The 16,808-nt window shown below is 35.1% G+C and overlaps 1 protein-coding gene across 1 annotated transcript in view; it reads right to left on the bottom strand.

The window, feature by feature from the left end:
* Positions 1-3,486: 3,486 nt before the first annotated feature.
* The window catches only part of LOC148271998 (cell adhesion molecule Dscam1-like), a gene marked incomplete at its 3' end in the record, with an annotated part of 29,819 nt that continues 16,497 nt past the window's right edge, over positions 3,487-16,808 (bottom strand). Inside the window, exon 3 of the mRNA XM_088240641.1 lies at positions 3,487-3,658. Coding sequence (XP_088096767.1) covers positions 3,487-3,658 — 172 coding nt within the window. The remainder of the gene's footprint in view (positions 3,659-16,808) is intronic.

Here is a 16,808-nt window from a genome sequence, read left to right as displayed (position 1 = left end):
TCTTGGCGAGGCAAAATGATGGCAGGTGGACACCCAGAATAATAAAGTGGAGATCATGGGCAAACAAAAAAAGTGTTGGAAGGCCACAGAAAAGATGGATCGATGACATTGCCTCTATAGCCAGTAAAACACGGATGATGAAAGCGGGTGATAGGAAAGAATGGAGTCGTTTAGAAGAGGCCCTTTTCCTGCAGTGGAGAGAAAAAGGATAAATAAAAAGGAAAAGTACCTGTTAATTTTTTTAACCTGGCAGATAAGAAATCTGTTTCTGAGTGAAAAAAAAAATCTGAATCCAAGATGAGCGTTTTTGACTCGATGGCTACTCTCAGATAAAAATGGTGAAAAAGGTAATCGAATGAAGATAAGTCTGCCTCATCGTGAAGTTGTTAGCGCGTTCTCTTATTTAGCATTCTTGAAGTCTTGGGTTAGATTCCTGGCTGTGTGGACGAGAAATATTGACTAAAAAGGTTGTTAAAACAACATTGTTTTGTTGTTTGGACTAGCGCCTGAAGCGTAAGACTGATTACCTTACCTTTATGTAATATATGATCAAAATAGGCTGTATTTGTCAACCAATGTACAGCCGTCATAAGAAAGAAGAACGTTTCTACATAAAACAAAAAACGGAGAAAATAAATATTTCGTAACTCGGAGATTGAAAAATTTGCTGTCTGAAAAATACTACAAAAATTAAGTTTATTATTATGCGACAGTGTTTATTATAGTTTACCCTAACGGAGTATATTATATATGAATTTAAACAAAAATTACGTTACATATTAAAAAAATAACATTTTCACCTTCTTTAAAATAAAAATATACCAGAAATATGTTAGACTGCAACAAAAATACGTATTTAGCAAGAAACACACTTTTTATTTAGTAATTAAGGAAATATCTTTTTTTTGTGTTAATATGCCAATTGATTCTACTCAACCAAACCTAATAATCAACTTCGAAATTACCTGCAGATCCTTAATTTAATTGAAAACGAGTATGTACATTTATTTCAGATGTTTTTACAAACGGAATAGAAGAAAAAATAAGTATTTTAATGAGTCTTTTATAATTATATAAGTCATTTGTCTGTGTTTTGGTGTGGTATTCTGTTTTGTTTTTTATTTGTTCTACTGCCTTAACATGTATATCTTAAATGGTAATTTTCGCTACTTATTAGACATACTAAATAATAAAATTTAAAACATATAAAATAAACAAACACTCGTCAAGGGTTTTGGTTCTATTTTACACTCAGAATTGAATGCTTCATCAGCCCAGACATAAGACTGAAAAAAAAATTACTGAAAAAAAGCCCTTATTAAGAATTCTTAATCTTTTCTTTTGAATTTAAACTGGCTTATTGTCTTGTTACTGAATTTCACAAGTAAAAAATAACGATGCGATTACTTTTATTACAACAGATTACTATTATTTCAAAATAAAAAACAACAATATTCGTGGGGGATAAAAATGCTTTTGCTTGTAATGAGGCAGATGTAAATTTTCGGTGTGGCAGGAAACAATGGCTTTTATGTTCCGTCACAATAAGGGGTGGCTTTGGCTCCCCCGTGGAATCTCGTCCTTATAGTCATCTCGCCCCGGGTGCATTACGAAAAGTAATGACTCGGGGTGAGGGTTAGTTGCGCTCACTTTAGGGATACGAATGAAAGAATGTAAGAGCTGAAGTGGGAACGCATTAGAAAGAATGTGATTGGTCTGAAGCCACAATTCCTGTTATTTTAGTAATTATTACAGAAGTAATGAGTTTTCAGCGATTTTTATAAAGTTTTTTTTTAACACTAACTTTGTTTTCATTTCAATTCATCTATCTATCTACCTTCCATATAAAAAAAATTAAACATTCGAATGTATGCCTTTAATATACTAAATAATTTCTTGACCTATTTACGTTCGGTTTTTTGCAAAACTATAAACTCTGGCCTGGACAAGTGTTAATATCTCTGAAAATCTTCAAATTGTTTGTAGAAAAAAAAGGTAAGTGCGTAAATGCGTAAAAAAATTTATCGACCCACCAGGGCTGCATTTGATAAAAAAGCATATTTCAAAAATTAGAAGCATACGTCTTTTTGTATCTAAAAACAGTTTTAATTTGAACGTTTACAAACAACATTCGTTTATTATGAATCACAATCAGATTTTTTCTTTAAATTCTTTATGATTTTTGCCCAGTTTTTTTTACCGGATTTTTGGTAATGCTTAAACGATTTTAACTGATTTTTCATGCATGTTAAAAAATTGCATACTTACATTGACTGAACCCCTGTTGGTAAAAATAACATAATTTGACGTGAAAGCCTGTGTTGGATTTGTAATTTCCCACAGCAAATAAAGTGTAAGTACGAGTGATTTGAGATAAAATATCTTGAGCGTTCATCTTACCGAATGAAATTTTATGTCAAACTAATAATTAAGCTAAAGATCTCCTGAATTCCAAGCTCAAAATATGAAAACATTCCAGTCTATCAAAGTAAATATCTAAAGTATTGATTACATTGTTTCGATAGGTAATTGTTCTAAGAAATTTGCGTTGCACGGATTTAATTCACTTTTAATGGATATCGTAGATGGGAGATTATATTATAGAATGAAGACCTTGAACATAATAAGGCAAAATTGAATAAATATAGATGTTAAAATACAGAAAACATGGAAAAACAGTCAGGTCGAAATCCAGTTGGCGGTTAAAAAAACCACTAAATACGCGCTGGGCATGAATTGATATTATCATTTTTGGAAAACATTTTTGAGTAAGGAAAATGGTAGTCTAGGCATTTATAGGTTTAAGTGACCATTTTATACACTGTGCAACACTCACCATTCTGCCTGCGTTTGAGAATCCATATTTCCTCAACTCTTCCATCAGTTGACTTTTGTGAAGTAAAATAGCTTAAACCAATTTCACCTACTAGGCATTTGGTTTACTAAAAATCCACCTACTAGAAATCCAGCATGTCTACAAGAAATTGGAAATTCTCAAAATATTGTTAATTAAACTAACTCGTATAGACAAAGTATTAAAATTAGAAAATTGTTTTCAGGAGATGTTTATTAGGTAAAATGGTTCAGCTGGATGAATCTCACCGACATGATGAAAGTTTCAACTGTTTTACTTCACAAACGTAAGCAGATAGAAAAATTGAGAAAATGTGCATGTTTTAACATAAACAGAATTTAAAATGATACACAGTGTGGCCACTAAAAGCAGCCACTAACAAGTCATAAGCCCTGTAGATGCTTAGATTTACATATTCCCTTCTTAAAATGCTTTCCGTCTCCGTTGCAACAAATTTTGATGTAAATAACTACCTAAGAAGGAAATTCATCCTGTCTACAAACATTTGTACATGCTCAAGTAATTGTTGAATTAGTTAATGGTTTATTGAAACCTAAGGTCTTAAAATGGTTTCAGGGTATGTGGACGGAGTGTTTTTACTGGAAATACAGTTTTTTGAACATTGAACTTACCTTAGGCTAGATATGGGCGAGACCGGGGACCCATCTGCCGCGATCCAAGTGACGGAGGGCGGCGGGAAGCCATGGGCAGAGCAAGGGGCGCTCGCCCCCGAGCTGTTACTGAACTGCAGGCGGGACGGCGGCTCCTGTAGGAACACGGGGCCGTGCTGTTGCCCCTTGCAGCCTGAAAAAAAATTTACTTTGATTTTTTTAAAAATATAACGGTTCAATAAAATAACAGTATTTTAACCTTATAGTAGTAGCAAACAAAAACAAATATGTACGATAAAATAAATAACACAGTCAAAATTAAAGTCGATGTAAATGGGATATACAGTTCTGTACGTACAATAGGACCGGAAAGAAACCTCGACGAGTGCTAAAGACTCGGCAAGCAAATTCAGAGTTCAAATCGGGTTGTGGTCTCGGACCACATCTCCAAGATCGAACCCCACTCTACCTCAACATGATTTCCGTTTTCTAATAGAGTTATTTACAACTTAATTACAGCGCGTTAGTCATAGGAATGCAAATATTTATTCTCAATTAAAATAAATCAAGGAGAGTTAATTAAGCTGGCGTCATGGAACAGTGGTTAGCGCACTTACCTACCGCGATTGTAGTTCCAGGTTTGATTTATGGCTCATATTGGTTTTAATGATGATTTAAGCTCCAATATTCTTTCGCCTCTTAACTGGCATCTAAAACGTTGGATTGATCATCTAACTGCCTACGTAACAAAAAAATATTCAGGTACGCTGCGACTCTCGACTCTCGACTCGCGCTTGATTCGCGCGTATTGCGTGGGAGTCGAGATAAAAGAGACGCCTTGTTGCGTCCAGTTGACGCGTGAACTCCAGAGAGAGTGCACATATCAAGTGCGCTTTGTTCAACTCCATGTTTCCTTCTAATTTAATTCGTCCCCAAATTCGTGCGTTGGTATGCTCCTTTTGGACGCAACGGTCGCGCGTATTACGCAAGAGAATTGCAGCGAATTCGTCCGTTCTGGACAAGCTCTTAGAGTTTGTCCAGAAAAGACGAAACAACACAGTGTGCTATGTACCTCTGTGTGCGAATGGAAAAAAAGCGATGATTAACTTGTACAAAAATACAGCATGTTAAACAAAAGCTTAAAGGTGAATTATCCTTTTATTCCTAATCCTATTCGAATTGATTATCCTCTTTTGAAAAAGGACAATCTCTTAATATGTCTTTATTGGAGAAACGTAGAACTATAATGGACCTTATTTGCATTTTCAAAATACTCAGTGCTATAAATGATGTCCTTTTTCTGATGCAATCAATTTCTTTTTATGTTTCCAACTTTTGAACCATACTTTCCCATATCTTCAAGCCAATACGTAACATCTTATCCCTAATTAAACTCAAACAACTGTATTTTTTTATATGTAACTCACTAAAAGCACTTATAAATCAATATCAAAACATCTAGAATCTGCTCAAAAATCAATAGTAAAAATAGTTTTTAAAAAACTCTTCAGTTAACCCAGCGTCAAGTTATTTTAAGAATTTGAGATCTTTGAAATAGGGCAATTATATATTTAAAAAATAATAGTGTGTGTGAAAGCACATTATTCTGCCAAATCCCAAAAGGAAAACTTCCATTCTACCAATAGTCACACTAGAGAATGGGTCATGGGGTCTACCACAAACTCTTAATTTGGGCAGAGAAATTTCAGTTTTTTGGGCCCCAAAATATTCAATATGTTATCAGAATATTGCAAAACCGGATTCAATTGAATAAATTGTCCTTTACTTATAAACATTCTAAAATAATAAATGGTGCACATTAATATTGTATAACTGTTTATTAAATAAACCAGTAGGTAGTCATGTTTTTGTTTATTTTGCAGAAAAATGTCTGCCTTAAAACAGATTGTACCTTGTTAGGCAGACTAGACATGATCCAGATAAATCTATTACCTAAGTGTGTATGTAGTATATAAAGAAATAATTATTTATGTTGATAAACCATGATTGTTATTATTATAATTATATCACGAGAAGTCAATATCTTCTATTTATTCAATCTTCTAAGAGAAATGTTTCGAAAACGATAGATCTTCCGGCTTTTTGTAGATCACTTCGCCTCTAAAAGAGTGTGAGATGAAGAAAGATTGGCATGGTTTGGCTCGAAGTCGTTTATGATTATCGTGTATAGGAACATATTGTATACCGTTATTTTATTGCCCTTGTTTGTCTTAACTACATAGTTTTATGTTATTTTTATTCAGTTTGAAACTATTGTAATCAGTTTAGGCCGTATATATAATAATAAAAAAATAATGATACCTAGCGTTATGACAAAGCTATAAGTAGATATATATACATATTTTGAATAGTAATTAATATGATAGTGTTTTCAGAACTGGTAACGTCGTTTATTTATTATTTGAAATTTTGAAGCCAGAAAATGCGAAGGCGGTTCAAAGTTTTCGCAAGTGGCAAAGAGAACATTCAATTTTCAGGGCACTGAAAGCTTCGTGGGTGAGAAAATTGGAAAATAGAGATTGTACGAGTGAAGCTAATACCACACGAGAAGCATTTCACCTACTTATTATAATATAACGCGGGAACAGGATCTTTTGGCGGCTGTAAATATTGAAACATAATATTTTCTTCATATTTCATGTCAGATTTTGAAAGTTACTTGCTCTTTCTACTGAAAAATATGTTTTTTACAGAACAACCCCTTTGTACATTTTTTTTCACACTCTCTTGTTATTGGAATTATTAAAACATACGATAAGCATTTAAAAATAAATGCCAATAAATATCATTACTACTTGTAGTAGTATAAGTAGTAATATTAGTATTAAATAAACAAAACAAACAAACAAACCATCACGCCGTTTCCCCGTAAGGGTAGGCAGAGAGGATAGAACGCCACAACACTCTATCTTTGCATACAGATCTCGCTTCCTCTACATTCATACATCTTCTCATGCACGCGCGCCGATTATTCCGACTTTTGACATGTCCATCTTTAAGTATTTGTTGGATTTGGTCATGCCATGTCTTTCTCGGTCTTCCTCTATTTCTGCATCCATCAACATTCGCATTGTAAATATTCTGAGCCGTTCTCTCGCTGTCCATTCGTTCTACATGTCCAAACCAGCGCAGAGCTCCTTTCTTGATTTTGTCGATAATGCTTGTCTCAGCCTTACATAATGTACGGATCTCAACATTTGTGCATCTATCGTACATAGTTTTACCACACATTCGCCTGAGAGATCGCATTTCGACAGCATTCAGCTTACTTTCATCCCTGTTTTTCCAAGTCCATACTTCGCTCCCATACATCAGGGATGGGACCAGGACTCCGTTGTGAACTGCCAATTTTGCCTCTTGTGACAACCATTTATTTGCCAAGGTCGATTTAAGTGCACCGTTCACTCTGTTCCCGGCACTCACCCTCCTTTCAATATCTTTCTCAGTCATTCCATCCCTAGTGAACATACTTCCCAGATACACAAATTCCTCTACTTGTTTTAGTATAACTCCATTCACAGTGATTTCACATTTAGTCATACTTTCATTTCTTTCAAAAACCATCACATTCGATTTATCGACATTCATCAGCAAATCGCTTCTCTTGCATACATCGTAGACCTTTGTTACCAAGAATTGCAGTTCCTCTTTGTTATTAGCAAGGAGTACAGCATCGTCAGCATACAAAAGACAATTGACTTTTAAATCACCCATTTTTGCTCCCATTCTTAAGCCTTTCAGTTCTTTCATGCAGTTATCGATATACACGTTGAACAGCCATGGTGACATAACACATCCCTGCTTCACTCCTTTATGAATGTCAAACCACGATGTGTATGATCCATTTACCCTAACACATGCTGTGCTGTCTTTATACAGAGAAGCAATAGCACGTGTTAGATTTACGCTTACTCCGTACTCCGATAACACCTTCCATAATTTTTCTCTGTCAACTCTATCAAACGCTTTTTGCAGATCGACAAATGCGCAGAAAAGTTTTTGGTTTTTAGCAAGAAATTTTTCTGTCATGTTTCGTAAAGCAAATATTTGATCCATACATCCTCTTCCATTCATAAAACCGCTCTGAATATCCCACACTCTATCCTTTGTAACTTTTCTTACTCTATCAATCAGTATTCTTCCATACATTTTGCCAACAGCGCTCAAAAGGCTGATTGCTCTATAATTTCCGCATTCTACTCTTGAACCTTTTCCCTTGTATAGAGGCATAACAACAGCCCTTCTCCAGTCTGGAGGAGTGTATTCCTCCTCTAAACATCGGTTGAAAAGTTTGTGCAGCCATACAAAAATTATTTCACCGCCCGCCTTTATAAATTCTGTAGCAACATTATCAAAACCTTGCGCTTTTCCATTCTTCATATATTTGGCAGCAGTTCTTATTTCTTCCATTTTTATCTCTGTCGTACCATCATATGCATTTAAACTTACCTGAGGAGGTGCTGCAGTGCTTATATTTCCTGTATGTGTTTCATACACCTCCTCAAAGTATTCCTTCCATCTTGTTTTTATTCCACTATCATTTGTCACCATTTTCCCATCTTTTCCTTTTATAGCTGTCATACATCCACTTTCATTACTGTTTCGGGAATTTTTCACCGCTTTCCAGAATATCTTTATATTTTCTTGGAAGTTCTCGGTCATTTTGATTCCCTCTTTTTTTTTCAACAATTTTTTTCGTTCACACACACCTTGTTTCACTCTCTTCTTACATTCATTATATATGCTTTTTAATTCTGCATACCTATTACCAATCGCTTTATTCACTGTCAGCAGATTTAACCATGCTTCCTTCTTTTCTTGCACTAGTTTTTTTATTCCATCGTCCCACCAAGCATCACCTTTCTTTCTTCCTTGTTTCGTTATACCGCATATTTCCATAGCAGATTCACACATACCATTTTTCAAACATTCCCACATTGCATCAATACTCATATTTTCCACACATTCATCGATAAGTTTAAGATTTACGGCCCTTTCAAATTTATCTTTTATGCAATCATTTTGGAGTTTTTCAACTTTGACTCTAGAAGGCGCCTGCATTTTGCGGGTCTTGGACCGCCATCCTTGAAACAAGATTACCCTTGATACCACCAAGAAGTGATCTGTTTCCATTTCGGCTCCTCTGTACACCCGCGTATCAACTGTTACAGGCCTCAATCTAGAGTCAATGACTACATAGTCGATAATAGATCTTTCATTGCCTCTCTCCCACGTATACTGGTGGATTTCCTTATGATCAAAGAACGTATTTGACACAAAAAGATTCCATTCCAGGCATACTTCTAGCAGTCTTCTTCCATTATCATTCTGTTTTCCATCCCCGAACATGCCTAGGGCTGACTCCATCCCGTCTCTTCGAGTTCCCACCCACCCATTCAAATCTCCCGCAAGTATTACTCTCTCACTATCTTTTTTTCCATTCATTACATTCATCACACTTGTCCAAAACTTATCCTTCTCAGATTCGCAGTCGGAATTCACAGGAGCATATCCTATTAATAAAATAATACTCGTCAATCCAATCTTGAATCTGACAAACATAAGTCTAGAACTTATAAGGACATACTCTTTCATACACTCTATCATTCTGGGCGATAGAAACGCGGCAACACCCTGGCAGGCTCTGTCTGTATCTGGGACACCTGACCAAAGAACCAGGGCGTCACCGTGTTCCATCGAACCGCTTCCTTTTTTCCAACTTTCCGTTATACATAATATATCTAAACATTTATTCCTCATCACATCACACAATTCGTTCATTTTTTCACCCATGCGTCCCCTTATATTCCATGTCGCAATTCTGCATTCTTGCGTTTTCCTCCTCTGTGCGCCCCCACGGAAGGAGCGACCTGACGGGTTGCGAGCCTCATCGAAGTTTGTCAAAGGCATCCTCCCGTTCTGCCTGCCTACTTAATATTAATTACGCTACCCCTCATCTCTACTACTACTTAAATACTTAATTTTACACAAGACCTATAATGAATTGATATAAATGACTTAAATAGATTATTCCTAAGACTTACAGTATAAACATTCACAAAGTACCTTAACACTAAAATTCACTACTGTCACTTATCACTATAGAAGTCATAAACTTAAACATTAATCGTGACTCGGCCGAACAAATCCTTTTCTGCTGGAAGGCCGAGTCGTGGTTGCCATTTGCCATGTGTATCCCCAGATGTTCTTCGCTCGGTGCGGCGTGTCCGGCTTCCAAGGGTTGCCGCCTGTGCTGTGGGTGCATTTGCACCCCGCGCCTGCACCCTGATATTGTGCAAACTTCCCGCCCCTCACCTCGTCTCGGTTCCCGGTTTAGGCTTCGTACTTTTTCACATGTTGCGACATCTCGAATCTTCCGAGAATTATGTTCGCTAGGGGCACTGATTTTAAGTCATTAGACTTTACAAACTGTTTTTTCTCGTTTCTCGTTGGAATTAAACTATTTAATAAATGCACGCACTTTGCTGGAGGATTACATGCTAACACTAGGTAATTAGTTTTATTAAATTAATGATTAATTATTAATTTTTCTTACACTGCTAGTTAACACACACAAAGGCCCTTCCTGGAACGCGCTTCGTGTCCCACAAAAATATCGAGTCTAGTCAATCTTTTCTTTATTTAGTCACATATTCACACTTAGACAATATTTATTTCATACAGAACACACGCGATATATTTTTTTGTATTTTCCACACCTTATAGTTCAATTGTTTTGGTTCACTCACTATTAAATTACATAGTTTGTCGGAGCTAAGCACAAGTGCGACCGGCCAAGCCGGCGCACAAAAACATATCCATATAGTGTTAAATAAAACAGTAATAATAGGGGTTTGAACCGCCATGCGTCAGTAGGATCGCAGTGAGTAACATTTTGTTAGAGGATGTGATTCTATAAAATGCTGCAAACGCCCAGTTGCATTCCACAACCAACACTACTGACTAGTCCAAGTCGTTAGCATCCACGTCGCGAACCCTGGGCAGATTGCCTACGACATACCGCACACCGCATCTGAGGACATAGGCAGTGCTCACGTGCATGAAAAATTTGCTCGTTGCTGAACAAGGAAAGCTGATCGAAGGAGTTCTATGTAATTTAGTAGCCTTATCATCTTCATGCTGAAAGAAAGTAATCTAGACGTAAATAATACGAGTATGTACTTCATTGGATTAGGAAAAGAGAGAAATGGATTCTTCACTGACTAGGATTAAATTGATTCGACAGGATCAATTTGCCAAAATTATGACAAAACTTTTTTAAAGCCTTGAAATTCTTTTTCAAAGCCACCAAATATATATATTCAGACAGGACCTATAACAGGGCCAGGGATAGTAGCGAAAAGCTTTATTCAGTATTCGTAGAGAGGAGTAAAGGTACAAGACCACAGAATGTGTTCAGAAGACTGATTAAGATATCCGCAGCGGCACGAAGGGGAATCAAAAATATTGAAAACAAATAATTTTTGATTAAATTTACCGCGACCTGATAAAATGGGACTGGGATCACACTCATAACGGTGTGATCACTGCAGATAACGAGAAGATGAAAGGCGAATTTCTGGCGCCTCCAAACCTGAACCAACCAGCTAAGGGAAAGAAGCCCCGACAGAAGAATCCACCAGAAAAGGCAACGGTAAACCACCCTGGTCATCTTTTCCTAGGAATGACTATTGCTGGTCCATCCAACGAGCATTTGTCCTGATCTTGGCGCAGGATCAAGAGGCAAGAGGGACTTAATAAGCCACCGCAAGAGTGTGTAATAGTGATTTTATTCATGTACATTATCAACATTTATTGTGATGTGGACCACAAAGTCAATACTTCAACAAAATAATAACAGTGTTTTAAAAACTGAATGAAAATATTCGCATTTTATTTGTTATAAATTAAAATATAAAATATAAAATAACGAATGAAAATAAAAAAGCTCTATTAATTTTAAATTATCAAAAGTATTTGGCGTTTCCGATTTTCTGAAATTCTTGAATTCTAGGTTAAAAACCGTGCCTTAGTACAACTTTCCATAATTATAATGGTTTTCGCTAATTAAAATTGTCTCCACAATGGAGCAGTTGAGTGGTTTCTAAATTATTTATTTTATTTATTAATATACATTTAAACTAAGCCAAAAAAGCTTTCTCGTGTGTATCTAATTATCAGCGCTATTGTTTTTTATATTTGTCGGCCCCGTGGGGTAATGGTTAGAGAGTTGGCTTACCATGCTAGAGGTTTCGAGTTCGGAACCCTACATAGTTGATATAAAATATTTATTTGAAAGGGTGTTTTTACACTAAAAATATTTCATAGTCCCTGGACTGGTACCTGAAGCGTGAGACTAATAATCTTACCTTTATGTAATAAAAAAGATCAAGATACGCTGCGATTGATGAACCAGTGTAATGTCCAATGCACCATTAGGTGCGGAAAGGGAATGATGATGATTTCTGTAATTACTTCGCGTGTGACGTCTCAAGTTCTCTTCCGCTTCTTCTCTGTCAGTTCTGCCGATTGGTCCGTTGACGGTAACTAAACCGGAAATCTTATAAAACTCTCTTATTATTGATCGATTTATATGATCTGGTGACGTCGTTTAAAGTAGTTCGTTTTTATTAAAATATATGTTTTTATTTTTTTCAAAAATCTTTGCCGTATAATTTAATTTAGATTTGTTGCAATAGTGAGGAAAAATAATTTTGAGAAGGGAATATAGAAGTCTTGGCATTAACAAGGCTTATGACCTGTCATTAGCTGGTTTGAGTGGCCACTTCTCACACTGTGTAACATTCAGCAAGTTACACGGTAAATGTTACAAAGTGTGTGAAGTGACTACTTAAACCAACCAATAAATCGTATTGTGAATAACTCCCTAGGGAAGAAAACCAGCCAGTCTGCAAGCATTTGAACATACTCAAAACATTGCTGTTTAATTGAATGCTCTAATTTTACCGAGCGTTAGAAAACATTTTTGTATCCAATTTCCCGTAGGGCTGAAGTCCCTTATTAAAATATTTAATCAAATAATAGTGACGCAAATATTTTTTAATAATTCTTTTGGACAATTTATGACAAGTTGAATGTTCCCATATGTATTTTTTTCATAAACTAAGCATAATTTAGAAAATAAACCATTTATAACTACCACCGAATGTATTTTTTTTAATAAACTCGAAAGATTATAAAAGCCACCATACTTTTCGTTCTTAGTCAGTTTCAGCCACGAATAATGGTAATAATTTAATTTAACCGTATCATGATAAAGTTTATGTAATAAAGCAAAGTTTAGTCCTTAAGGCTTTTAACTCTTAATGCATTATGATACATGGTTGAACCATGTGCAAGTGCATACGACACCAATCCTAAAATCCCCCAAGCGGACAGTATTATCGAACTTTGTTAGAGGATCCAAATTAAACGGACGCTCGGTCTCACGCGGCGTAATATTTTGGCAGCTTTTCTACTCGGCACAGCCCTTTGGCTAGTGTTTGCGAGAATTATAAATCCTTTGAAAGCTTCCCGCCATGTTGTTTATATGGTAATGAGAAGGTCCCGTATGACGGGTTTGGGTGGGTTTCCAGTATTTCACCATTGTTATTATAACGAGAGTTCGCCGGGCGGGATTTTCCCGAATTTACATATCTATCGAAAACGTCGGATCTGAAATAAACTTAATACAAGCCCGCCGATGTGTTTCGCTCGTAAGATATATTGACAGCTTTCAAAAATATTGGCCTTCTAATACAAGCATAAATAATGTGCCTGTCATATTTTTTCCATGTTGTTATTTTCCTGCCTCATTTTCTATTAACGTGTCTATTATATTGAATTACTATCAAAATTACGCTTCATTTGAAATCCTCAAATCAATTCGTTCAGTATATTGATTTTGTGAACTGGTTTCAATTTTGACACCAGTTAAATACTAACAGACAAATTGGTCTGGCTTAACTGAGTAAAAAGGTATTGATAAATAGGTTAACCCTTTTAGACCAAAATTAATTCCTACGGATATAAAAATATTTTTGATTCTCTATGTACTGACGGAATTATTTGAATGTTTTTGGTATTTTTAATGGTTTTTTAAATATTTCACACAAATCACCAAAAAGACGAATCCCATAATCATTCATTAAGCACCGCTTATTTAAAGATTATTAGCTGCAATTAAGTCATAGTGAAAGAATTGTCAGTAGGTAGGTACTACGTTTGACAATTTCAACACCAAGAGTTCGCAACACTACTTCCTTTTGACAGGAAAGGAATGCAAAAAATATTAGTTCAGTTTATACCCCGAGACATTTGGCTCCCAATACAAAACGGAAAATTTAATTTACCAACCAAATTTGCTCATTTAATAAGGATGATAGAAATTAATGTAATGCTGATAACCAACGCTTACTATAAAAAATGGAGACATCATTTGAAGATTTACCGTAATTTAAAAAATAAACTCGCCGCTTTTGAATTTTGGTAGGTACGAAAGTAAAAAAATCTCTAAACTCATGTATATATAATTGAACGATCACCCGGGCTGAAAGTGTAAACAAGTCAAAATTGATTGGTCGATTAATCAAATAAAATGGATTGATTCCTGTGTTTCGTATGAAAATGTATTCGTATTTAGAGTAAAATTAATGATCTCATCAAATGCGCCGTGAACTAGATAGAAAATAATGTGTTCCGTAGTTTGAGATGGGGGAAAAAGCTTATGGAATTTTGGCCATAATTAATATTCCCAGGCTATAGTCCGTCGTTGTTTCTACCGTAAGACAAAGGTTCCAGTAAACAGGTGTAAGCATTACAGGCCCACAAGGACTAAGGCCGTATGATTGATGATGACTCGTGAATCAGCCAAGAAAATCTTTTGTACCAAAGACCACATACAGCACACGTATACAACACGTCACAGGGATAACCAACTTCTTCGTTGTTAGCAATTTGTTTGGGAGTTAATCAAAAACAGTACCAAATTATGTGCGACTCGAACAAATTAATACAGAGATAAGTCTTAAATAATCAACAACGACAAACCATCACGCCGTTTTACCGTAGGGGTAGGCAGAGAAAAAAGAACGCCATATCAATTCGTCTTTGCATACAGACCTCCATTTCTCTACATTCATACTTATTTTCATGCACGCACGCCGATTATTCCTACTATTGACATGTCTAACTTCAAGTATTTAATGGACTTGATCGTGCCATGCCTTTCTCGGTCTTCCTCGTGTTTTGCATCTATCAATATAAGCATCTTAGATCCTTTTAGCCGTTCTTTCGCTGTCCATTCGCTCAACATGTCCAAACCAACGCGGCACCCCTTTCTTGATTCTGTCGATAATGCATGTCTCAGCCTTACACAGTTCACGGATCTCGACATTTGTGCACCTATCATACATCTTTTTACCACTTATTTGCCTAAGGAATCTCATTTTGACAGCATTAAATTTACTTTTATCATTATTTTTTCAATTTCATACTTCCTTAAATAATCATGTAAATGAAAAATAGGTTATGGTACTGTGGGGTTCAAACCTTGGACCTCCTGATCTGGAATCGGCGACACTACAGTGAAAAAACTTCAGCTCTATGGGTAATTGGATACAAAAAATGTTTTCACACACGCTGTTAAAATAAAAACATTAAATAATACCAAAAAATTTCATGAAAATGTACAAAAAAAACTATTTTGAACGACGCCGACGTCACTAGTTCATATTAATCAACAATAATAAGAGATTGTGGAAGGTTTTCGGTTTACGGAATTTCAACCGATCAGTAAGAAGAACTTATCGAGAAGAAGCAGAAGAGAATTTGAGACGTCACAAGCGTAGTAATTTTATAATTACAAAACTTTAAAAAATCATAGCACTGACAATACGATATATCTAAACAAAAATTTTGCTCAGTTTTATAGTCTATTAACAAATAAAAAAATTAAAAAACCACTGAACTTCTTCATTGGACTGCAATTCATGCTACACTAAGTTTCTTACTTAGCATTTATTAATAAATACATTTATTTGTTTATTTGAAGTCCAGTCATCCGGATTGTCAAATATCGGGATCGTTATCAGGAAATTAGAAATAAGGAGAATTACAATAAGAAATAGAAAAGGGCGCTGGCGGTTAGCGCGTTTGTTTATCATTTTTTAATGTGATTTCTATTCGCTGTATTATTACAAAAGCACTGAAAAGGTAGTCTTACAGTAAATTTTGCGTTTTCTTTCAAAACATTGATAAAATTTAAATATTCATCCAATTTTTTGGATTTCCGCATATCCGGATAACGTCTGGCACCTATTAAACTGGATAATCGGAGTTTTAATTTATGTTAATAGAACGCTTGTTAAATGGGCGGTACTCATTGAAAACAAAATAATAAATAAATGTGTTTTGTGTTATTTTTGCAAGAATTTATTTTGTTTTGTAATATTACTAGGTGTCAATAAAAGGATAACAAAGTAATGCAAAATTGTATACATGACTATATATTCCACTATGTTTACGCTATATTTTCACTGTATCTACTACCTTAATTTTTTTACTATGCATTGATTACTGATTTTTATATGTACTGTTGTCTGTCTTTTTTAAATTTTTATTTTTATTTATTTACAACTTTAAAAAATCCGTTAGGGTTTCATTAGAAATTTAATATTGTCTAGTCATTTTATGTCTCGTCTAGTCTCGTTAGTTCAGTCATCGTGTGCTTTTTCAGATTGATTTTAAATTTGTCTCTAGTAAAAGTTTTCAAGTAGTAAGGTAGGTCGTTGTAGTGTTTAAGTCCATTATGTAGTATTTTTGACTGTCCTGTGTTTGTCTTTGCTTTTTCAATATGATAGTGTTGTTGTTGTCTAGTGTTATATTTGTGTATGTCAGCATTTTTGACTAATATTATGTCGTCGTTTTGTATGTTTCCCAGTGTTATTTTGTGCACAATTTTTAAGGTATCAATTTTAGTCAAGTAGTTTATGTCAAACTGGTGTGTTTTTTTGTACAGTTCAGTCGTAAAGGTCAGGTAGGGTAGGTTGTATGTTAGTTTAAGAATTTTATTTTGTTGTCTTTGTATTCTTGTTATGTCTGTCATGTTGCCAGTTCCCCAGAAGGCGATCATGTAACTCAATTTACTTTTGACATAGGCTTCGTACATCATAATTAAAACAGGGTAAATAACCTTATTAAGACAGTCAAACCAAATTTTGTTTAAATATAAAAGTATATAATATACAAGTATAATGTTTAATAAGTACATAATATTATGATTATAAATCAAAACAAATAACTAAATAAGTGCGAAGGTTTTC

The sequence above is a fragment of the Micrasema longulum genome, unplaced genomic scaffold (assembly GCF_059751315.1).
Source record: "Micrasema longulum isolate JH-2025_06_02 unplaced genomic scaffold, ASM5975131v1 h1tg002537l, whole genome shotgun sequence".
Classification (NCBI taxonomy): domain Eukaryota; kingdom Metazoa; phylum Arthropoda; class Insecta; order Trichoptera; family Brachycentridae; genus Micrasema; species Micrasema longulum.
The sequence above is the reverse complement of the archived record's forward strand: the minus strand, read 5'-3'. Positions and strand labels throughout refer to the sequence as shown.